A 24191-nucleotide genomic window follows, 5' to 3' on the forward strand; every position below is an offset into this window, starting at 1 on the left:
CTATTACTGCATACCCACTATTTCTTTTTCCCTCCAAGACCCAGGAAGATCTATCCACAAATAATTGTCTCCCTGTGTGCAAAGGCTTGTCCCTTAAATCTGGCCTGATTTTTGTCTGATATTCAATGATTTCCAAACAGTCATGTGATATGTCTTGATCCCAACTCTACCCTTTTGATAGGAAGGAAGCCGGATTAACACAATTCTCTGTAGTCAGGACTAAATCATTAATATGACTTCATACTTTAACAACCTAGAATCAGTTAGCCACCTGTGGGCTCTCTCAGCAAGTATGGTTCTGTGTTTCTTCCCTCCCCATCTTAATCTTGTTTCTACAATTCCTTGTATTGTTTTCTGGATTTATTCGCCTCTGTCCTTCACTGATTAAATGTTCCAGATATTTCACCTCTTTTTCCACATACTGTAATTTTGTTTTGGTCACTCGCAGACCCTGCTCTCCCAGAAAATTAAATTATCAGTGACTTCTTTCACTCTATTTTTCTTTCTCCCCCGTAATCCAATAAGTCATCTACATACTGGAGAAGGGCGGATTCAGGTTGCAACTGGAACCTTTCCAGAACCTGCTCTAAAACCTGCCCTAACCTGTATATTCATCCAGTTTAAGAACCAGGAGAACTGGAGTGTTAAAGGGGGGGCATGCATAGCTTAATTAACTTATCTTTTATTAATTGTTCTATCACTGTTTGCAGACCCTTTCTTCCTTCAGAGGAAATAAGGTATTGCTTTTTTTTCCCCCAAGAAGTATAGAGTGATGCACTTGGTGTGCGGAAACCCAAAATAAAGATACCAGATAGGAGGGGAGAGATTAGTAAGCTCAGGAGACAGACTTTGGGGTGTTGGGCGGAGGATCTGAAGGTGAAGAAACAATGCGACAAGGCGACGGCCATGGCCAGAAGGATGCTAGGCTGCGTAGAGAGGAGCATAACCAGCAGAAGAAAGGAGGTGTTGATGCCCCTCTACAAGTCGTTGATGAGGCCCTACTTGGAGTATTGTGTTCAGTTTTGGAGGACATATTTTGCTAAAGATGTAAAAAGACTGGAAGCAGTGCAAAGAAAAGCTACAAAATGGTATGGGATTTGCGTTGCAAACCATACGAGGAGAGACTTGCTGATCTGAACATGTATACCTTGGAGGAAAGGAGAAACAGAGGTGATATGATACAGACGTTCAAATATTTGAAAGGTATTAATCCGCAAACGAACCTTTTCCGGAGATGAGAAGGCGGTAGAACTAGAGGACTTGAAATAAGGTTGAAGGGGAGCAGACTCAAGAAAAATGTCAGGAAGTATTTTTTTCATAGAGAGAGTGATGGATACTTGGAATGCCCTCCCGCGGGAGGTGGTGGAGATGAAAATGGTAACGGAATTCAAAAAAGACCTTATAAAACCAGTTTTGGTGAAACAGATCTTAATTAATTTATTATTTCAAAATACACCTTTGCAAAGATGGTTGTCTCTAGAAGCTAGATGCACACCCCTTCTTAATATTTACAGGTTTTATACCCTTTCTTTTTAGTTACATTAAGTATCTGCCCCTAAGTTTTTCATTGGATATTGATCACATTTACAAACCCCTAATACATCATTGTTAGTTATCATATGACAGTCCTCTAAAAACTTTCCATCACCCTAGCAGCTGAGCCCCTCCCCCATTGTTAGTTCTGCTTGGTCTGCATTTTTGTATCTTTAACCCTTTATGTGAGAGCTTTGCATAGTTCAGCACATGGCATATTCTACCTTCCCCTTTGTCCAGTCTTATACCTTCATGGTCTCATGCTTAGATACATTGTTGTTTCAGCTCTTTGGGCTTCTTTTTTCCCCACTTTAAATTTTTATTAGGATAACTACAGTCAGTTTCTCAAAGAGCACATCCTGCTCACATTCGCCCACGCAGGGGCTCATAAACACTGAACTACTACATCTGAAACTAACTTATCCACTATGTCTACTGCTACAAAACTCATGATATCAAAATTGTCCCATTAACAGTATCTACTGCCCAACTAAACCGTGTACCCCTAATATACAACATCCCCTTCCCCATCCCTCTAACCATCTCCAACCCCAACTCAATTTGAGAACACCCCCTGGTTCTTTGGGGCACTCTCACTCCCCTTCCCCCCTCCCATCCCCCCTAACCCACCCCCTCCTATAATATTCCACACACCTATTACACGATACTGGGATTGTATGGGCCAAATACATATGACCCAAAATTTTACCAGAAGATAATTAACCTCTGTTCGGCGGTGCCCAACAAAAACCTTATACTACTAGGAGATTTCAATTTAGTAGCAGAGCCAGAGCGAGATTGTACTCACCCAAAGGAAGCAAAGCAAGGGGGGCCACGGGCAAGGGCGCTAAGTACATTCATGCGGACCCTGGGAGTAGTGGACGTTTGGCGAGCAATGCACCCAAATGAGAAAGATTTTACACATCAGTCTAGAGCCCATGGCATGCATTCGAGAATTGATTATATATTAATGGCGGTAAACCTATTCCCAGGGGTCATACAATCCGAGATTGGTCCTGAAGAGGTATCGGACCATTCAATGGTCTGGGTAGAAGTAGAGGCGCCATTGCATTTTCAAAAAGGAACAGGATGGCGTTTCCCGGGGTACATGTTTACAAACAGGGAGTTCAGGGAACACCTAATTCATAAATGGGAAGAATATGCCAACTTTAATGTGGAACATAAAGAGAACCCAAAGTTGTTCTGGATGGCTGCCAAGACAGTGATGAGGGGTGAAGTCATAGCTTTTGTTCAGAAACAGCATAAGAAGAATGCTCTTAAATTTAGAATCACAACTTGCAAAGGCTAAAAGAGCTCATATCCGCCTGCAAACGGCAGCCACCAGAGAGCACATGAGGGCCATTCAGATAGCAGTAAATTCCCATATACATGAAAAAACAACTAGGTCTAGATTATACCAGAAGTATAAACTGCAAAAGTATGGGAATAGAACAGGCCCCATGTTAGGCAGGCTAATGCGCACATGGGAATCTAACCGAGTCATAACAACTATGCAGGGAGTTCAAGGGAAGATAGAAACTAGTTGTGAGGGAATTGAAAAAAATCATAGTACAACACTTCTCCACCCTAAATAGAAAACACCCAACACCAACCACCAAAGAGCTTAAGGAATACTTGAACGCCCTGCAGTTACCTAAATTGCTTCCTGATGAGCTAGAATTATGAAATAGACCTATCCAAGGGAGAGAAATCCAAGAGGTAATTAGAGGTCTTCCGCTGCACTCGGCCCCGGGACCGGATGGATTTTCTGGGGAGTTTTATAGGCTCCTCCCGGAACCGGTGGTTGGGGCACTGCAGGACTACTATAATCAGACTGTCAGCCAGGGTGAATTGCCACAGGGAGAAAACTTGGCTTTGATATCCTTGATCCAAAAGCTCGGGAAGCCGGGTGACCGTGCAGACTCTTATAGGCCCATCTCCCTAATAAATGTGGACCAAAAAATCTTCGCCAAAGTACTGGCGAATCGGTTGGCCCCAGTATTGCCTAGAATAATAGGTGAGGAGCAGGTAGGCTTTGTCCGCCAAAGGCAAGCGGGGGTAAACACTAGGAGGCTATTACTGGCAATGGCGCAATGCAACATGGCCAACACTCCAGCACTGATTCTAAGTCTTGATGCCGAAAAGGCTTTTGATAAAGTTGACTGGGACTTCATGTTTGGGGTGTTGGATCATATGGGAATGTGTGGTTGGTTTCAGGAAGCCATCAGGGCTTTGTACAAAGGGGTGAGGGCATCGGTGATAGTTAATGGGACCCGCAGCACAGAATTCAGAATCCACAGAGGTACGCGGCAGGGCTGCCCTCTTTCACCCTTATTGTTCATTCTGTCCCTGGAGCCCCTACTGAGGGGGGTCACAGTGTGAAGATCAGATAAAGGGAGTGATTATGGGAGATCATATAGTAAAAACACTGGCTTTTGCCGATGACCTCCTGGTGATACTTCAGGACCCGGATTAATCAGTACCAGTGCTGTTGAGAACTATTACAAGATATGGGGACCACTCGGGATTCACTCTAAACCTCCATAAATCCACAGGATTGTCAGTATTACAGGAAGATAAGGGAAGGTGGAAAGGTAGCTTAAACATAAGTTGGGAAAAGGAGGAATTTAAATATCTGGGAGTAATGATTACAAATGATCTTACAAAAATATACACGAGGAATGTGGCCACCTTACTGGGGATAACACAGGCAAAGCTGCAGATGTGGCAAGGGTACCCGCTCTCACTCCTAGGTAGAATCGCTGTGATTAACATGATGATTGTGCCAAAATGGGTATATTTATTTCAGGTGCTGCCACTGTATCTGACTCGTAAGGATGAAAAAAAGATAAATAAAGCTCTACAAAGATTTCTGTGGAATGGAAAACGGGCCAGGATACCGCTGGCAGTACTACAGACACCGAAAGAGTACGGAGGCATGGGCCTCCTTAACATTCGACATATAACAGTGGCTAGTGGCATGCGCCACATTAACGATTGGTATAGAGGGACATCAGACTTTTCAGCCACAGCAATGGAGAGCCATATGGCGTAGGGTTTACATCTTGGATATGTGTTGCAAACACCGAGGGCTGAAATCGCACAGGAACTGAAAGACACTGGAATTTATAGTTCAGCCCAAGCGGTATGGAAATGGATTTGTCGTATTTATCATTTCAAGCCTACAGTAACACCATACTTACCAATACAGGGTAACCCGGAGTTTGCTCCTGGAATGTTACACAAGGCTTTCCAAGACTGGAAGACACAAGGTATTACATATTTACTACATGTGATCACGGAGGAAGGCCACATAAAAACATTCAAGGAGCTGAGGCGCGAATATAATTTGAAATCAGTGGACCAGTTCCACTACGCCCAATTACAACATTATGTTAAAAGCCTGCCGTAGGAGTCCCTGGCAGAGGACGTATAGGAAGAACTAGCAGAGGCTTACTCTTTCCGGGCACAACAGAAAGTCCCGCTAGCATACCATCATCGATATATTAAGGACAATTTTTCAGAACTGGATTATGTACAACTGGCAATAGCTTGGAGTGAGGACTTGGGAATTATAATAAAGCAGGAAACGATCAAGGAACATGTTCTGGGGATGAGACAATATACGGCAATTGTGGGACATTGGGAACTGCAGTACAAAGTAGTGCTGGGAGCACATGTATCACCACGGTGTGCTTTTCACATGGGTCTCTCCCCAGATGGTGCCTGCCCCAAGTGTGGGTTGGAGGGAGCAGAGCTGGGGCACATGTTTTGGACATGCCCCCACATCCGGAACTTTTGGAGACTATTATTGCAGGACATTTCTAAAATCTGGAAAGTGACGTGGCGACCACAACCTGGAATACTGTTTGGCAATCTGAAGCTACCACGGCCTACCCCAAAAGGAATGCAGCAATTTGCTTTGCGAGCCACAATTTTTGGGAAAAAAGCTATTCTACAGAATTGGTTAGCTCCGAAGAGACCCTCAGTACAGCACTGGCGGGGAGGTATGATAGAGCTCATGCGGTTTGAAAGATTGGAAATGAACAGACAAACGCAAGGGTACAAAAAAGCATTTACGCAGCACTGGAGCCCACTGTGGAACACATTAACGCCAGCAGCGAGGAGTTATCTGTTAAACATATGAACATAGGAACTAGGAAGTAAAGTTTGGAGCGAGAGCGACCCTGGGAGGGATGGGGAGGGAGGAAAGGGGGGGGGGGGGAATGGGAAGATAGAGCAGGATGTTTCATAATCAAAAGGTTTGTACCTATGATACTATATTTGATGTACATGTAATTGACAGAGGTAAAAGATGACTTGAGTTAAGAAACTGGAACATGTACAATGTTTACTGTATTTGATGAATAAAAAACGAATTGAAAGATATTCCACACACTTAAATACTTGTCAGTCACTGTTGTAATCGAGCCCATCCACCCTTATGTCGCAATGCCCCCTCCTTGCGGTAAGCCTTTAGTCGCTCCATTTGTATTAACTGACCCAATTTACATTTCCAGTCACCCAGTGTCGGGGGTGGGGGGGGGGAGTCTGCCCTCTTCCAATACTGTGCTATGAGGCACTTGGCTGCTGCCAACCCCCAGCGCAACCATTTCCGCTGTTCCCAAGAGTCCCTCTCATTATATAAGCCCAAGAGACACACCAAAGGGCTGCACACCAAAGATGATCCAATCAACTTTACTAATGCTTTCATAACCGCTTGCCAAAAGGGCACCACCCTAGAACATGTCCACCATATGTGTATAAAGGAACCCCTTTGTGACTTACACTTCCAACATAGGTCTGATGTACTAGGGTACATCCGCTTCAATCTCTCAGGTGTGTAATACCATCTGGATAAGACTTTATATGCATTTTTCTGCACCAAAACACATACCGAGGTTTTCTGCACCTTCCCACAAATAACTTCCCACTCCTGATCAGAAAATCGGCAATTTAAATCTTCCTCCCAAGCCCCCTGAAAACCAAATGGTCTGGGATCATATCCCCTCAAAAATTTATATATCACTGACGTTGATCTGGAAACCTTCCGCAACAAAAGCCACAGATTTTCCAAATTTTCCCTCTCCTGAGGATTCCCTCCCTCCAACCCAATGTCCTCACAAAATGTTGAATCTATATATAGGGAAAATTGTCTCCCCCTGTATCCGAACTCTTCACCCCCCCCCCCCCCCCCGCAGCACAGCCCAGAAATTCACAATGCCCACTTGCTCCCACTGCGCAAAACTAGCATTTTCTCTCCCCGCCCCAAATTTTGGCTCCCATCTCAAAGGCGCCAGTGTTGACACCCCATCAGACTGTCCCCATTTCCTCGTCACTCCTCCCCACAATTCTACCAAATGCCTCACATATGGATTCTGTATCCCTGCCAAGATCACTCCCACTCCTTCAGTAGTTCATAAATAAGAACTCATCGGCCTGTGCGGGCTATATGATTGTTTCAACTGGCTAACAGTCTTAGTTATCCCCCTCTCCCAGTCCATAACCATCCTCAGTTGGGCAGCAACATTCAATATTAGGCACTGCTCTACTCCCCCTCTCAGGGGTAACCCGTAGCACACTTCCAGCTAAACGGGGATGCCTACCCCCCTCCCCCCCCCCCCCCCATATAAATTGTGCCACCAAACCCTTCAGTTGTTTAAATGTCTGTTTCGGAACTGCCACTGGTAGCACCTGAAACAAAAATAACAATCTAGGCAGCATGTTCATTTTCACTAGTGCCATACGCCCCCACCACGATAGCCACAATGATTGCTTCAACTGGCTAACAGGCTTAGTTATCCCCCTCTCCCAGTCCATAACCATCCTCAGTTGGGCAGCAACATTCAATATTAGGCACTGCTCTACTCCCCCTCTCAGGGGTAACCCGTAGCACACTTCCAGCTAAATGGGGATGCCTACCCCCCCCCCCCCCCCCCCATAGGAATTGTGCCACCAAACCCTTCAGTTGTTTAAATGTCTGTTTCGGAACCGCCACTGGTAGCACCTGAAACAAAAATAACAATCTAGGCAGCATGTTCATTTTCACCAGTGCCATACGCCCCCACCACGATAGCCACAATCCCTTCCACCGGGACACCTCCCCCCAAATTTGGTCTATTATCTTCCCATAATTGAGACTATACACCCTACCCAAGTCCCTAGGAATCCCCAGATACCGAATGCGGTGCTTGGCCCACTTAAACACAAACAGTGCTCTCAATCTACTTTTTCCCCCCTGTTTCAAAGAATCCCCAATAGCTCACTCTTATCCATGTTAACCCTTAGGCCAGCATATCTTTCAAATTCCTTAAAAATCTCAAACACCACAGGTATTGTCCGCTCAGGGTCCACCACATAAAGTAGCACATCATCCGCAAACAACGCAATTCGATGTTCCAGCCCCCCAACCCTAATACCCTGAAAATCTGGATGCTGCCGTATCAGTACCACCAACGGCTCTAAGTACAGGGCAAAGAGGAGGGGCGACAAGGGACATCCCTGTCTAGTCCCTCTGCCTATTGTGAAAAAGGAAGTATATCCACCATTAATATTAAGACGCGCCTTCGGTGCTGTGTATGAAGCTGCCAGCCAAACCCCAAAATTGTCGCCCAAACCCATGCGACTCATCACTGCACACAAAACCCCCAGCTTACCCGGTCAAAAGCCTTCTCTGTGTCTATAGCCAACAAAGCTGTGCTAGCCCTGGATCTTTGTGCCTCCCATATCAAATGCAGAGTACACCTAATGTTACCCCCTACCTGTCTCTTAGGGATAAATCCAGATTGGTCGATATGGACCAATTTCGGCAGCACCTGAGCCAACCTGTTAGCCAGGACCTTAGCCACTATTTTTGCATCCACATTCAGAAGTGAAATAGGCCTATAGGCACCACGGGATGTTTCCCAGGCTTAGGCAGAACCGTTATCCCAGCCTCAGACATAGATACGGTGGCCCAGTACCCTCCAAAGCTCCATTTCCCACCCGCACCAAGAGGTCTTCCAAATCCTCTACAAAGCATTTATAAAATCTCACCGAGTAGCCATCTAAGCCCGGTGCTTTACCATTAGGGAGCCGTTTTATCACACCCTGTACCTCCCTTAATCTAATGGGTTCCCCAAGCTGGGCTCTTTCAGATTCATCCAAGCATGCTAAAGGAATCTGATCCAAAAACCGAGCCATATCTACCATCTGTGGTTCCCCAGAAGCACTATAAAGTTCTTGATATTTCACAAAACAATTTCCAATGTCTGAGTCAGCATAGTGCCAACCTCCCCTCTCATCCTTCAACTTCTGAATAAGGGAACGCCCTCTCCGCGCCCGCAAATAACGGGCCAACATTGCACTTTATTTGTTGGCAAACTCAAAATATTGTTGCTTGAGCTTAGTTCTCATAAAATCCACCTCTGCCATCTGCAATTGTGCTATATCCCCTCTCACTTGCTTAAGGTCTGCCCATACCTGCGGTGTAGGATTTCTTTTGTGCATCTGTTCTAAATGCAATAACCTCTTCTGTAAAATCAACGAGCACTGCCCTTTTTCCCTTTTCTTACGCACCCCCCGCTTATTCAAAGCACCCCTCACCACTACCTTCAGCGCATCCCAAAACACCCCATCTGTTACTTCCCCATTATCATTAAAGCGTCGGAATTCTTGAATAATAAGCTGAGTATCTTCCCGCACTTTCTCATCCAGTGATTCATTCAGTCTCCAGACTCCTTGTCTCCTGCATTGGCCCAACCCAATTAATTTAATCCACATTGTGTGTGATCAGAAACACAAATGGTCTCTATCTCCGCAGCCCCCACCATATGCCATCCATTGTGATGTACCCGCAGCCCATCTATCTGGGAAATACGTCTGTGCTGCATGCGAGTAAAAGGTGTAATCCCGCTGTACCCCATGTAACAACCTCCAACAATCCACCACCTCCAACCCCTTCAAAAATTGTAGCAGTGCCTTCCTCCCAGGACCACTCTGCTGTCCTCCTCTTGTCAAATGATCTAGCCTTGCATCCGGGGCAATATTAAAATCCCCTCCTACCACAATTTGCCCTCTCACAAATCCCAAGATTTCTTCTTTTAATGTTTGAAAAAAATTCCCTCTGTTGCACATTCGGAGCATAAATGTTAATCATTGTCAGCTCATTCCCCTGCAATCACCCTCTGAGGCCCACACAGCGCCCGCTAGTGTCTCGAAACACCTCTTTAATCACAAGTCCACAAGTTTGTCTGATCAAAATAGCCACTGCCCCCATCTTTTTTGGCCCTATTCCCTGATGTACCACCACTTCCCGAAAAGGCCTACGACACAGCGAGTGTCCCTTGGCCTTAAGTGTGTTTCTTGCAAAAACGTTACATCCCACTTCAGCCTGCCCAACTCTTTGAATATACTCTACTGCGTTTCCCCTGATTATTTAGCCCGTTTACATTCCATGTGCCCACCAACAAAGTCTCTCCCCTCCCCCACTCCTCCCTCTCCCCTCCCCTTGTCCCCTCTCTTCCCCCACAAGCGTTCTCTGTCCTCCCCTTCCCCAAACATACACTCCTCCGCTCCCACTTATCCCCAACCCCTCCCCCACCCTCCCCTTCCTTGTAGCTGATCTTTGTCAGTATACAGACATCCCAAGAGGAATCAACGTACTTTCCCGGGACTTTAACCTCTTGAAAGTTAATCTCTGTCCCTCCCATCACCCTACTTACACCCACTTTCATTACATTCAAGCATCCCACACTCCGCCCCCATCCTCCCCACTGATTCAAGCAATTCACCACAAGTCCACACAAATCTTTGCTCCGTCAGGAAATTTGCTTGTTGGAAGTCTTCCCCCGATCCACCACCTCTCCCATGCCAAATCCGCTCTGGGCTCCCTGGCGGCCTCCCGTACCTCCTTCTGAACTGGAACATCTCTGCACCCCAAAGAGCGCAGTGCTGACCATGCCTCATCCGGGGTCTTGACTTTATGCGATTTAGCGTCCACTGTTAGCCACATCCCAAACGGAAGAGCCACTTATACCGGATCCCCTTTGTCCTCATAAATATTGTGGCTTCTCAGAAGGATAGACACTTTTTCAGTGTAGTCCAGGCCAGATCTCAAAACACTCCAATCTTACAGTTTTTCCAAATGATTTCTTTTTGCTGCCTTGCTTTGGTCATTATCTTCTCCTTCATGGGGAAATCAGCAAAACACACTACAATGTCCTCTGTCAAGTTTCCAGCTGCGGGCCAACCTCTCTGTGTGCTCTCTGAACGCGGAGGTCTGGCAATTGTCCTCCGCCCTCAGCATTCAAAATGAACCCACACAATTCTCGAATCACTGCTTCGCAATTACTAAAAATGTCCAATTCAGGGATTCCCTTAAATCGCAGGTTATTGCGTCGCAACCTATTCTCCAGGTCCTCCACCAGCTCCCTGAGTTGTTGTAGTTCCCGCGTGTCCGCATTCACCACTTCATGCAATTTCCCCATGTCCTGCTTGAAAGTCTCCATCCCCTCCTCCATCTCCCCGACACGTGTTCCCAAATCGCGATTTTCAGCCCTAATTTCTCTCAGGGCCGTTTGTATATCCTTTCGGACTCCTGCCAGATTAGTCTTCAGATCTTGAAATCAAGCTACCACTTCCGTTTTTGCAATGTCACTAGTTTCAAGGCCCTCCTCAGTGTGCTCCTCCCCTGTTGAAAAACGGAATCGCTGCAGTCCTTTCTTCGGTGGCATTCCTCAGGGACCCTTCCCCTTCAATGCATATTTCAGGATGCCGCTTAATTCTATGGGATTCTTTCACTCTAAACCATGCTCCGACAGAGCTCCGCACTCAAGCTGCCATCTCAATCCGTGACTTCATTTCCTTCATATTTTGTTAAATTCTTATCAGTCAAATGAAATCTGGTCCGAACACACTGCCCAAGCCTGGGTCACTGCTAGCCACCGCCATGGGCTCCTCCCTGAAGATCCGCAACGATTGATGCTGATGGGAGCGCAAGCAGCGTATCCCTGGTCTTACGCGGGGAACCCGCTCAGCCTCTCCCCAGCCCAGGCCTCGCCCTCTTCCACGCGTTATCTCTCCTTCACCTTACACTCCGTTACCGATCTCAAAAATCAAAAGGCGACCACAGCTATCTTGTCCAGCAAGGCTGGGGGAATCCCTAGAGCCACCTCTCAGCAACCCACAGCAGCAGCCGAAGCATTAATATGCCACCACCTCTGGAAGTAGGCCCGGAAGCGAAGGCCGCAGTGCCGTTGCCGCTGCTCCTGACTGCACGTGGGCTGAGGCTCACTCTGTTACGCCCCGAGCTCTCCTCCGTTCGGGCCTTGTACCCGAAGTCCAGGCGTGTCTAGTAGGTGCGACAGTCCCCGCGTTCCAGGGACATCCGCCGAGGCGTAAGGCACGGTTCCTTCCCCATCACCTGCTACCGCCGCCCCGAGCTTCCACTGTGATCCTCCGGAAAGCTGCGTGTTCTCCCTGAGCAGCCTGCAGCCCCACCGTCCGGTCCACACCTTCGCGATTCGCTGTGCCCCGGCCAACCGGCTCTGATTCATACAGGAGTGCGATCCGGACCCTTCAAAGCTCCCGGTTGTGCCCAGGATGAATAATTTTTTAAGTTTTAACTGCCGCTTGTCCGGAGCTTCAGCCCCAAGCTGCCATTCCTGGTGCTGACGTCACTTCAGCTCTTTGGGCTTCTTACCCCTCCTTTCTTCTGTCTCTCGCTCTCTCTCTGTCTCAGCACTTTTATCGCTTTGCACACATTACTTTAAACTAACAGAGTTTCTTTTGTTAATGATGTTAAAAAGCTATAATATGGTGGTTTATGTTAGGAAGGGCCTACAGAAGTATAGTCCATCCCTAAAGAGTTCCTTTCTACTAGGGCATAAGTTATTTTTGCAATTATGTTAAATGTAAAAGCAATATATTTACATATTTCTCACAAGTACCCAATGGTCAGCTGTGGGTCTCTGGGGAGACTGAGAGACAGACTACCAGGCAAGGGTCACTTGTCCCTTTGGACATAACTTTTTTTTATATTTTTTTATAAAGCAACTGAAGACAAATGCAAGACTGTCTTTTGTAATGCTTAGCAATTTACTTTATGATCTTCAAAATCATCCCAAGGACCACAGGATTGGATGACTGGTTTAAAAAGTGATCTTTAATAGCAAGTTCTATCAGTCATTCACTGAAAAATATTGACTTCACAATCCCAAAGTAACAAAAAAGTGCAAGCATACATTTCTGTATAGTCCTTCATGCAGTATAGATTTAGTACATGCAAAAACCAGGGTAAACAGCATATTCTCATGTATAAATGTGCTTATAAAAGCTAGCCTGTATAGAGAATAAACCCCCAGAGATGACATATGATTGATATTGAACAATGTCTAAATAAAAACTTGGCTTACTGCTGAGGCTGCCACTTCCCTGATGCATACGCCACACAGTGCTACTGCAGCTACTGCACATGGGGGAATATGACTGGTTTAGAAGATTCCCTCGCTCGCTGGTGCTCACAGTCACACACATGTCATGAAAACAATCTCTAGATTCTGGAAGATTTGATGAAGACCTGCTGGTGTGTGCATGTGGTGCCGACTGTTAGCAACAGTGCCAGCGAATCGGAGATGGACTGTGATTCGCTGGCACTGTTGCTAACGTGCCAGTAGGTCTGATGCTGGCTCCTGCATGCCATGGATTATGCTCTGTGTCAGCCCAGGCCAGGATCAGAGTAGGTTATGGGAGAGTTCTGACTGTATCTGTCATCAAGCAAAGAGGAGGTGGCATTAGTCTGAAGGTGAGAGTGAGGCTGGCTACCCACAGGAACTGCTTCCGGCCCCATGGGAGTCTATTTTTATTTTATTTCATTTCATTTGTACCCCGCGCTTTCCCACTCATGGCAGGCTCAATGCGGCAGGCAATGGAGGGTTAAGTGACTTGCCCAGAGTCACAAAGAGCTGCTTGTGCCGGGAATCGAACTCAGTTCCTCAGTTCCCCAGGACCAAAGTCCACCACCCTAACCACTAGGCCACTCCTCTCACCTCTAAGTCATTTGGAAGGGTTAATAACTTTCAAATAGATTGTTCAGACTCCTTAGGCAGCTTGTCCCAGTGTTTAGCTTTCCTTATTGTTTAAATACTTCATAGTGTCTAATCTAAATCTCCCTTCCTGCTTTTTAAGCACAGCTTAACGCTGATCATATTGGAAATTGCCACCATTCTTTTTAGTAATTTGGAGTTCCAGGCCAAGTAAGTCCCCTTTATGATAAGGAGAGTAGGGGGCAGGTCAGTTACTGTATTTAAAATAAAGTGTTGCATTTATTGTAAAGGTAATTCTTTGTATCTTTCAGGGTGAATATGAAGCTGCTTTGAATCTGTATGATGATTATGTAAGTACACCCAGTTGTATCTATAGATTAATTCACTGTAAAACTATGCAGAAAGCACTCTAAAAGCTCCACTGTGTCAGGCATTTACCTGCAGTGCTGTGTAAGCTCAATCTTTCTTTCTAGGCTGGATAAAATAAATTTCATTTTTAACTGGGTAATAATCACTGCCCCTAGTTTCCTGTGGTAACTGCAGACTAGCTTCTGTAGCAAAGTTCCTGAAAATTTGCAGTAATGCATATGCATAAATTTGAATAATTTAGCATATTAGATAATGCAAATTACTGTGTCTAATAAAACTTAGTGTCCCAGCCTTGCTTTATGTTGGTATAATTTTGTGTGAATGTCTTTACTGATTTCAAATAATCAGGTGTGATCCAAGGCAATCTGCAGCCTGAGGCGAAGGATGAGATGGCATGCCCCCTCCCACCTCCAGATCCTCCTCAAAACTACAGTCAGAGTCATCTGTTTATATATTATATGCACATAAAGCCAAAGCCAAACAGCTGATGCATCAAACCACATACAAAAGAAAAACGTCCGGTCCATTCTACCAGGGTTGAGCCCTCTGGTGTGTGTGTGTGTGGGGGGGGGTGTCTTCTATTAAGGAGAGGAGGTTCAGGGGCTCTTTTCCAGCTGGAAAAGATAGACTGCTTCAGATTTCTATAGAATCCCTCAGCTCTTTTATACAAGAAAAATAAAGTCATCACTTAGTAAAAATTAATAATGGCCAGAATGCAGTTCTGGTCACCGCATCTCAAAAAATATATAATGGAATTAGAAAAGGTACAGAGAAGGACGACGAAAATGATAAAGGGGATAGGATGAATTCACTATGAGGAAAGGCTAAAGCAGCTATGGCTCTTCAGCTTGGAGAATAGATGGCTGAGGGGAGATATGATAGAGGTCTATAAAATAATGAGTGGAATGGAACAGTTAGATGTGAATTGATTGTTTACGCTTTCCAAAAATATTAGGACGAAGTAGTACATTTTAATGAATCTGAGAACATATTTCTTCTTTCAACGTGTAATTTGTTGCCAGAGAATGTAGTTAAAGCAGTTAGCTTAGAGGGGTTTAAAAAAGGTTTGGATAGCTTCATAAAAGAAAAGTCCGTCAGCCATTAATAAAATGGACTTGGAGAAAATCCACTGTATTGTACTGTTTTGGGATCTTGCTAGTCTGTGTCTTTTTGGGGACGTATATATTACGTTTTAATTGGGTCTTGCCTCTTTTTTTCGGCAATACTATGATGCTTGGGTGCACGAATGTCATTAGATGTAAGCATTGTTTGGCTTCCCTTCTCTAGTTTTGCTATCTTCTAGCAATCTGATGCTACCACGCTCTACTGGATTAGTTACACAATTCATTTTCCAGCTGTCCATGGGGTGTCGCCTTGTTTTAACCATGTTTTTCTTTGTGACGGAGCATGTTTATGTTCTCCAGGATTTATTCAATTCACCGCAGGTTTATTTATGTTATTTATATTCTTTGCAGTAACCATTTAGCGGCTTTTTTTAAATATACTGATTCAGTTCACTTTCGGTACATACATACGCTCTGTGTCAGTTTTATAGCTGCTCTTCTGTTGACAAGGATTCATAGTCCACCTCAATCCTGGCAGATTGTGCACTCACATCTTTTCTATATTAAGAGCTTTTTCTTTTTGCTTAATGATATTAGTGATTATTTAATATTTCCACGGGGTGCCACCTTGTTTTACCCATATCTTTCTCTGTGATGGAGCATATTTATGTCCTCCAGGATTTATTCAATTCATTGCCAGCTTATTTATATTCTTTGCAGTGGCCATTCAGCGGCTTTTGTTTTACATACTGATTCAGTTCACTTTCGGTACATATGTACACTCTCAGTTTTATAGCTGCTCTTCTGTGAGACACCGATGTGTATTCCATCTCAATTCTGGCAGATTGTGCACTTCAAGCAAAATATTTTTTATACATCAAGGTTTTTTTGTTTTGTTTTTTTTGCCCTGACCTCGGTACAGTTGAGTTTCGAGTGAGTTGCCTTTTCTAGTCATTTTTCATATATGTCCTTGTCATTTTTATTTTTTATGAATTATGTTTTATTTACTTTTTACATATTCATACTTCTAATTCACCCTTGTTTGAGGATTTTACCTTTTTTTTTAATAATTCTTTTACCGTAGATGTCTTTTACTATGGATTATATTGTATTTGTTTATCTATTTTGCATGTTTTTATTGTGAATATATGATTTATTTATTTATACTGGAAATACAAGATTTATTTATTTGTTTATGCATTGTTATTCAGTTTCATTTTATAAATATACATGTATATGTATATTTTTATATAGTCCACAGGGTATTTTTTTTGCTTTTTATGTTTTCTGTCATGATATTAATGTATTCTCAGCTGATACAATTTTACTGTTTTTAATATAAATTTTTTATATTGTTATTTTGTTTTCTATTTTTGTAGCCCCTGACGCAGCCCTGCTGGCGAAACATGGCCTGTGTTGGGCAATATATTTTATATGCAACTCTATCAATAAAGCTTATGTACATCAACCACTGATCTGCCTTGTTGTCTTCCACTATAAATATTACATCCCACGCATGTTTGAATTCCGTTACCGAGATGAAAACGGTAACGGAATTCAAACATGGGTGGGATATGCATAAAGGAATCCTGTGCAGAAGGAATGGATCCTCAGAACCTTAGCTAAAATTGGGTGGCAGAGCAGGTGGGGGGAAGAGGGGTTGGTGGTTGGGAGGTGTGGATAGTGGAGGGCAGACTTATACGGTCTGTGCAAGAGCCGGTGATGGGAGACGGGACTGGTGGTTGGGAGGCGGGGAATACTGCTGGGCAGACTTATACGGTCTGTGCCCTGAAAAAGACAGGTACAAATCAAGGTAAGGTATACACATATGAGTTTATCTTGGGCAGACTGGATGGACCGTGTAGGTCTTTTCTGCCGTCATCTACTATGTTACTATGTAACCACTGATCTGCCTTGTTGTCTTCCACTATAATTATTACACTGGACCCTAAAACACCAAAACATCTGTTCAAGTAAAACAGAACAACACTGAAGAAACAAATACATTTCCTTTTGTACTGAAACACAATACATAAACATCTGAGATGCACATTTCCCAAAGCTAACATATTCCAGTTAATAAATTCAAAATGGATTTTTGTACCTGTGTGTGTCTGGGCCTTATTTTTCCATCATATTGATTCCAGTTTCTTTTTTCTGTTTTCCTGTCTTCTACCAAATCTGTTTCCAGTGGCTGCTGTCCATTTTTTATTTCCTCCTCTCTCCTCCTTCCCGCACTACACCTGTCTTTGACACATCAATCTTCGTCTTCAAGCTCTCTCCTCTGTTTTTTTTTATTCTACATAAGTAATGCCATACTGAGAAAAGACCAAAGGTCCATCGAGCCCAGCATCCTGTCCCTGACAGTGTCCAATCCAGGTCAAGGGCACCTGGCAAGCTACCCAAACGTGCAAACATTTTATACAAGTTATTCCCGAAATTGTGGATTTATCCCAAGTCCATTTAGTAGCGGTCTATGGATTTGTCCTTTAGGAAACTGTCCAACCCCTTTTTAAACTCTGCCAAGCTAACCGCCTTCACTACGTTCTCCGGCAACAAATTCCAGAGTTTAATTACGCGTTGGGTGAAGAAACATTTTCTCCGATTTGTTTTAAATTTACTACACTGTAGTTTCATCACATGCCCCCTAGTCCTAGTATTTTTGGAAAGTGTGAACAGACGCTTCACATCCACCTGTTCCACTCCACTCATTATTTTATATACCTCTATCGTCTCCCCTCAGCCGTCTCTCCTCCAAACTGAAAAGCCTTAGCCTCCTTAGTCTTTCTTCATAGGGAAGTCGTCCCATCCCCGCTATCATTTTTGTCGCCCTTCGCTGCACCTTTTGCAGTTCTACTATATTTTTCTTGAGATGCGGCGACCAGAATTGAACACAATACTCAAGGGTGCGGTCAAGGGTGCAGTGCCACCAGTGCTCACCTCTCCCTACCAACTTGGTGAAACACAGCAGCAACAAACAGAAGCTGCCACTAACTCTCCCACCACCGACAAACATCCACTACAAACTCCCCTGCCACACCCTCTAGCCACTCACTCTCCAAGCAGCAAACGACAGTCTTCACAAACACGCTGCAGCAGTACACAGGACAAAGAGACAGAGACTACAAACAGGTAAGGGAATGAAATATGAACTTGGGGAGAGTAAATGGAGAGGGATAAGGAGAGGGGATGGGGAGATAGATGAAGGAGTAGTGGTGTCAGGGTTTGGGGGCTAGAAGGGGCAGGGAAAGCTGAAAAGGTAAAACACAAATGAGGCAGGTGAGGGTGAAAACGTTCCAACGACGGCACACAGACAAAGGTAACAGGTACTCAACAAGCTCTCAGCTTTCTCTCCCAACAACGCTCTCGCCACTCTCCAACTGCACAAAATTGCTAATTGGTGTAAAGACGACTTTCCCTTATTCTGGTCGCTTTTATTTCAGGTCTAACTAAGAATGCCCATGTTCCGACCCATGCGAAACCATTTTGCAAGCCGTTATAAGCTGGGGGCGCCCGTCTCGTAACGCCGTCCATAACACGCCCCCTGTGGGGACAACCATAGATGGGCGTCGTCACGCTGAGGACACCCTTACGGCTTGGTTTTGATTATTGGATTTGGGCGACCTTCTTTCACGGGGACGCCCATGTACCTTTTGTGTCGCTTTTTGGACGCCCTTTTCTTTTGAAAATGCCCCTGATAGTGTATCTGGATTTCCAGAAGGCGTTTGACAAAGTACCTCATGAAAGACTCCAGAGGAAATTGGAGAGTCATGGGATAGGAGGTAGTGTTCTATTGTGGATTAAAAACTGGTTAAAAGATAGAAAACAGAGAGTAGGGTTAAATGGTCAGTATTCTCAATGGAGAAGGGTAGATAGTGGGGTTCCCCAGGGGTCTGTGCTGGGACCACTGCTTTTTAACATATTTATAAATGACCTAGAGTTGGGAGTAACTAGTGAGGTAATTAAATTTGCTGATGGCACAAAGTTAATCAAAGTCATTAAAACGCGGGAGGATTGTGAAAAATTATAAGAGGACCATACGAGACTGGGACACTAGGTGTCTAAATGGCAGATGATGTTTAATGTGAGCCTTTGTATTGCTCCATGGTGCGACCGCACCTCGAATATTGTGTTCAATTCTGGTCGCTGCATCTCAAAAAAGATATTGTGGAATTAGAAAAGGTGCAGAGAAGGGCGACGAAAATGACAAAGGGGATTGGACGACTTCCCTATGAGGAAAGGCTAAAGCGGCTAGGGCACTTCAGCTTGGAGAAAAGGCGGCTGAGGGGAGATATGATAGAGGTCTATAAAATAATGAGTGGAGTTGAACTGGTAGATGTGAAGCATCTATGCTTTCCAAAAATACTAGGACTAGGGGGCATGCAATGAAGCTACAATGTAGTAAATTTAAAACGAATCAGAGAAAATGTTTCTTCACTCAACGTGTAATTAAACTCTGGAATTCGTTGCCAGAGAATGTGGTAAAGGCGGTTAACTTAGCGGAGTTTAAAAAAGGTTTGGACGGCTTCCTAAAGGAAAAGTCCATAGACCATTATTAAATGGGGAAAATCCACTATTTCTGGGATGAGCAGTATAAAATGTTTTGTACTTTTTTGGGATCTTGCTAGGTATTTGTGACCTGGATTGACCACTGTTGGAAACAGGATGCAGGGCTTGATGGACATTTGGTCTTTCCCAATATGGCAATACTTAAGTATGTACTTATATATGTACCCTTCCTCCTGGAGTATTCCAAGTAATCTGTGCTCCCTGAAGTAAACCTCTCATCATTAACTTTCTTATCATACATTCATCTTCAGAACTATGATTCATCCTCATCACTATCCCCATAATAATCAGAGGAATTCTCCCCTTTCTCTGGCCTCACCTTATCCCTACTTTTTCCCTTTTCTGACTGCACCTTTTTTACTAGGCTTTTCCTCATCAACTGTCCCTTTTCCCTTATGTACATCCTGTTTCAATCCCTCTTGTAACTGTATTTGTATTTTGTTGCATTTGTATCCCACATTTTCCCACCTATTTGCAGGCTCAATGTGGCTTACATGATACCATAGAAGCGTTCGCCAACTACTACTACTATTTAGCATTTCTATAGCGCTACAAGGCATACGCAGCGCTGCACAAACATAGAAGAAAGACAGTCCCTGCTCAAAGAGCTTACAATCTAATAGACAAAAAATAAATAAAGTAAGCAAATCAAATCAATTAATGTGGACGGGAAGGAAGAGAGGAGGGTAGGTGGAGGCGAGTGGTTACGAGTCAAAAGCAATGTTAAAGAGGTGGGCTTTCAGTCTAGATTTAAAGGTGGCCAAGGATGGGGCAAGACGTAGGGGCTCAGGAAGTTTATTCCAGGCGTAGGGTGCAGCGAGACAGAAGGCGCGAAGTCTGGAGTTGGCAGTAGTGGAGAAGGGAACAGATAAGAAGGATTTATCCATGGAGCGGAGTGCACGGGAAGGGGTGTAGGCCTGGAACAGAACAAAAAAAAAGTGTCTAGGGGGCTGCAGTTGGATTCTAAACCCTGAACAGATTCTGCAGCACCGACTGCCCAAACTGACTGTCGCGCCGGGTGTCCTGCTCAAGGCAGTAGTGTGACGTGAATGTGTGGACTGAAGACCACATTGCAGCCTTGCAAATCTCTTCTATGGAGGCTGACTTTAAGTGAGCCACCGACGCAGCCATGGCTCTGACATTATGAGATATGACATGGCCCTCCAGAGTCAGTTCAGCTTGGGTATAAGCAAAGGAAATGTAATCTGCTAGCCAACTGGAGACTGTGTGTTTTCCGATGGAGACTTCCCTCCTGTTGGGAACAAAAGAAACAAACAACTGGGCGGTCTGAAGGGCTTTGTCCGCTACATGTAAAAGGCGAACGCTCTCTTACAGTCCAAGGTGTGCAAGCTGCTTTCAGCAGGACGGGCATGAGAACGGGGAAAAATGTTGGAAAGACAATTGACTGGTTTAGATGGAACTCAGACACCACCTTCAGCAGGAACTTAGGGTGCGTGCGGAGGACTACTCTGTTGAAGTGAAACTTAGTATAAAGTGCATCCACAACTAGGGCCTGAACCTCACTGACCCTACGAGCTGGTGGAGAGACAAATACAAAGTGATGATATGGTCGAATAAGGTTTATGTGTTACAGACACATTGGGAATCATAGAGAAGAACAGTTATGTAAAGTTCAGGTACGGGCTATAGTTTCATTGTGTTGCAGGGTTCAAGCACTTAAGTGGGTCAGTAGGGTATGCCTTTTCAAACAGGTAGGTCTTTAGTGATTTCCGGAAGTTGAGGTGGTCTTACGTTGTTTTCACGGCTTTTGGTAGTGCATTCCACAGTTGTGTGCTTGTGTAGGAGAAGCTGGATGCGTAAATTAATTTGTATTTAAGTCTTTTGCAGCTTGGGTAGTGAAGGTTTAAGCATGTTCGTGTTGATCTGATTGTATTGCTGGATGGCAGGTCTATGAGGTCTGACATGTATCCCGGGGCTTCGCCGTAGATAATTTTATGAACCACGGTGCAGATTTTGAAAGCAATACGTTCTTTGATTGGGAGCCAGTGCAGTTTTTCACGGAGGGGTTTGGCGCTTTTGAATTGCGTTTTTCGAAAGATGAGTCTGGCTACTGTGTTCTGAGCGGTCTGAAGTTTCTTTATGAATTGTTCTTCGCATCCCGCATATATTCCACTGCATTAGTCTGTATGGCTTAGTGCCATTGATTGTATCAGGTTTCAAAATGTTTCTCTCGGGAAGAAAGGTTTGACGCTTTTGAGTTTCCACATTGAGTAGAACATTTTCTTGGTTGTAGAGTTCAGTTGACTCTCAAATGTGAGGTTGTGGTCGACTGTAACATCGAGGATTTTCAGGTTATCTGAAATAGGGAGGGTATAATCTGGGGTGTTTAAATTTGTGGGTTTGTACGTATTGTGTTGGGATGAGAGGATGAGACAGTGTGTTTTTTCTGTGTTGAGTTTTAATTGGAATGCATTTGCCCATGAGTTCATGGTGTTGAAGCTGAGCTTGATTTAGTTGGTAATTTCTGTCAGATCATGTTTGTAAGGGATGTATATTGTGACGTCGTCAGCATAGATGAATGGGTTGAGGCCTTGGGTGGATAAAGTCTTGGCTAGTGGGGTCATTATTATTTTGAAAAGGATTGGTGATAGTGGTGATCCTTGAGGTACTCCACAGTCTGCATTCCACGGTGATGATACGTTTGAATTTGATTTCACTTGGTATGTTCTGGTAGTCAGAAAACTCTTGATCCATTTGAGTACATTTCCACCAATCCCGAAGTAGTCTAGGAGTCTTAGTAGAATATTATGGTTTACCATGTCAAATGCGCTAGACTTGTCGAATTGGAGGAGAAGTATGCTTTTGCCTATTGCTATTTCTTGCTTGACTTTGGCCAGGAGAGTGGTTAGAACTGTTTCGGTACTGTGGCGGGGGCAAAATCCTGATTGTGATTCGTGTAATGTTGAGAATTTGTTAATGTAGTCAGTAAGTTGTTTGGTTACCATACTTTCCATCAGTTTGACTACTAGTGGGATTATTGCTACTTGGAGGTAATTGGTAAGTTAATTTGTTTACACTGTACTCTATAAATTCATTAAATCCTTCTGTGGTTTATCTAGTTCCTGTTTATATTGCTGGCAAAAGTGTATTAAAGAAGCATAAATTTCTGTCCAAGTTTTACTCTCCAACCCCACTATGGGGCTCATTTTCAAAGCACTTAGACTTACAAAGTTCCATAGGTTAAAATGTAACTTTGTAAGTCTAAGTGCTTTGAAAATATACCTCTATGTTTTCTAATTTATTCCTCACTGGCAAAGGCATAGCATTGCGGAGGGACTGTATGAAAAGAGACAGCATGCCAGAGGCATCAAAACTCTGTTTAGTTTGTCGCCTCCATTCTTCCTGAAATTCATGTAAAAAAGTATGAATAGATTCTGTTTGTGGGTTCCATACTCTGTTCATCAATTTAGTAAAATTCCTAACCGTAGGGAAAAATTCTCTTAATGCAGTCCCTACTCTCTATCAGTATGGATTAAAAGTAGTACCATCATAGGCAGTGCTGTTCATAGTGAAAGCAGTCATCTGTGCTCGCTTAAACACTGGATCTGGGTCAATACCTGAAAGCTTAGCCAGTAAAGCCTTAATATCTCCTAAACACAAACAAGTCACTGCAGTAGTTCTCTCAAATGCTGCTATCCAGGCATTAGCGCCCCGCTCTAGGGGTGGTAAAGATACAATTAAAGTATTTAAATCTGTAAAAGTCCAGGGAACATATTTTTTAGGCACAGGTTGGTTCCCAGTCCTTTTTCTATATAGCATAGGGTACTGACCCTGTTTTATTTTATCCTGAACTTCGTACTTTTCCCATACCTGTAATCCAGCCTGCATGTATTTATAATCCCATGAAGGATCTCCTAATGCTCCCCTAATGCATAACCAGGCAGTATTCATATGTGTAGGGCTAAAGGAGCCCTCCCTGGGATTTGAGAGCTTAAATTTTCCGTCCATCCCGCTAAGTTAGCAACCCAGAGATCCACAAAATAGTCAGATTTTTCAGCACGAGCTACTATTTCCTTAGGGGTTTTAGTCTGGACAGAGAAATTAGTGACGGTGTTTCCTCTTCCAAACGCCTAATTCATTCATCTACCTGCTCTATTTCCTCCTGCTCACCCGTTCCAGCTAAAGTTTCCACTAACCCTACAGGATCCATTAAAGGAGCTACTAGAGGTACGCAGCGCTTTCCACCAAGACTAGCCATTCCTAACAAAAAAAACATATAATTTCCTCCAGCTGTACGGATTGTGCATATGGGAATTATCGCTGCTTGGTGAATTCCCCCTTTATGCATTTCCTGTAATGATGGATCTTCAATGCAGTTGAAGTTTGGTATGTAGTAATCAAATGCTTACTGGAGAACCAAAACCACTCACATGCACAGATTATGCTATAGACAGGGCCACCTTGGCATTAGGAGGTAAATATCTCAAGACCCCTTCTTCCATATTCTAGTATAACTCTGAATCTGTTTCTTCTTTCTGAGCACTGGCATACCAGAAATCATGGCATAGATTTTTCAACCGGCTATGTGAAAAATATAGATTTTAACATGTGAAGTTTTCCGGCTGCATTTCAATCTCAGTAGGAAGCAGGCTGCAATTTGGTGCAATGCGCC

The 24191-nt window shown here is 44.1% G+C and overlaps 1 protein-coding gene across 3 annotated transcripts in view; it reads left to right on the top strand.

Annotated features, from left to right (window-relative positions):
* Positions 1 to 24191, top strand: part of TTC38 (tetratricopeptide repeat domain 38) — a 561013-nt gene that overhangs the window by 378279 nt on the left and 158543 nt on the right. For all 3 annotated transcript variants that reach the window (XM_030214669.1, XM_030214670.1, XM_030214671.1), the window contains one exon: positions 13868 to 13906. In XM_030214669.1, coding sequence (XP_030070529.1) covers positions 13868 to 13906 — 39 coding nt within the window. The remainder of the gene's footprint in view (positions 1 to 13867; positions 13907 to 24191) is intronic.

Source organism: Microcaecilia unicolor, chromosome 9 (genome assembly GCF_901765095.1).
Source record: "Microcaecilia unicolor chromosome 9, aMicUni1.1, whole genome shotgun sequence".
Classification (NCBI taxonomy): Eukaryota; Metazoa; Chordata; class Amphibia; order Gymnophiona; family Siphonopidae; genus Microcaecilia; species Microcaecilia unicolor.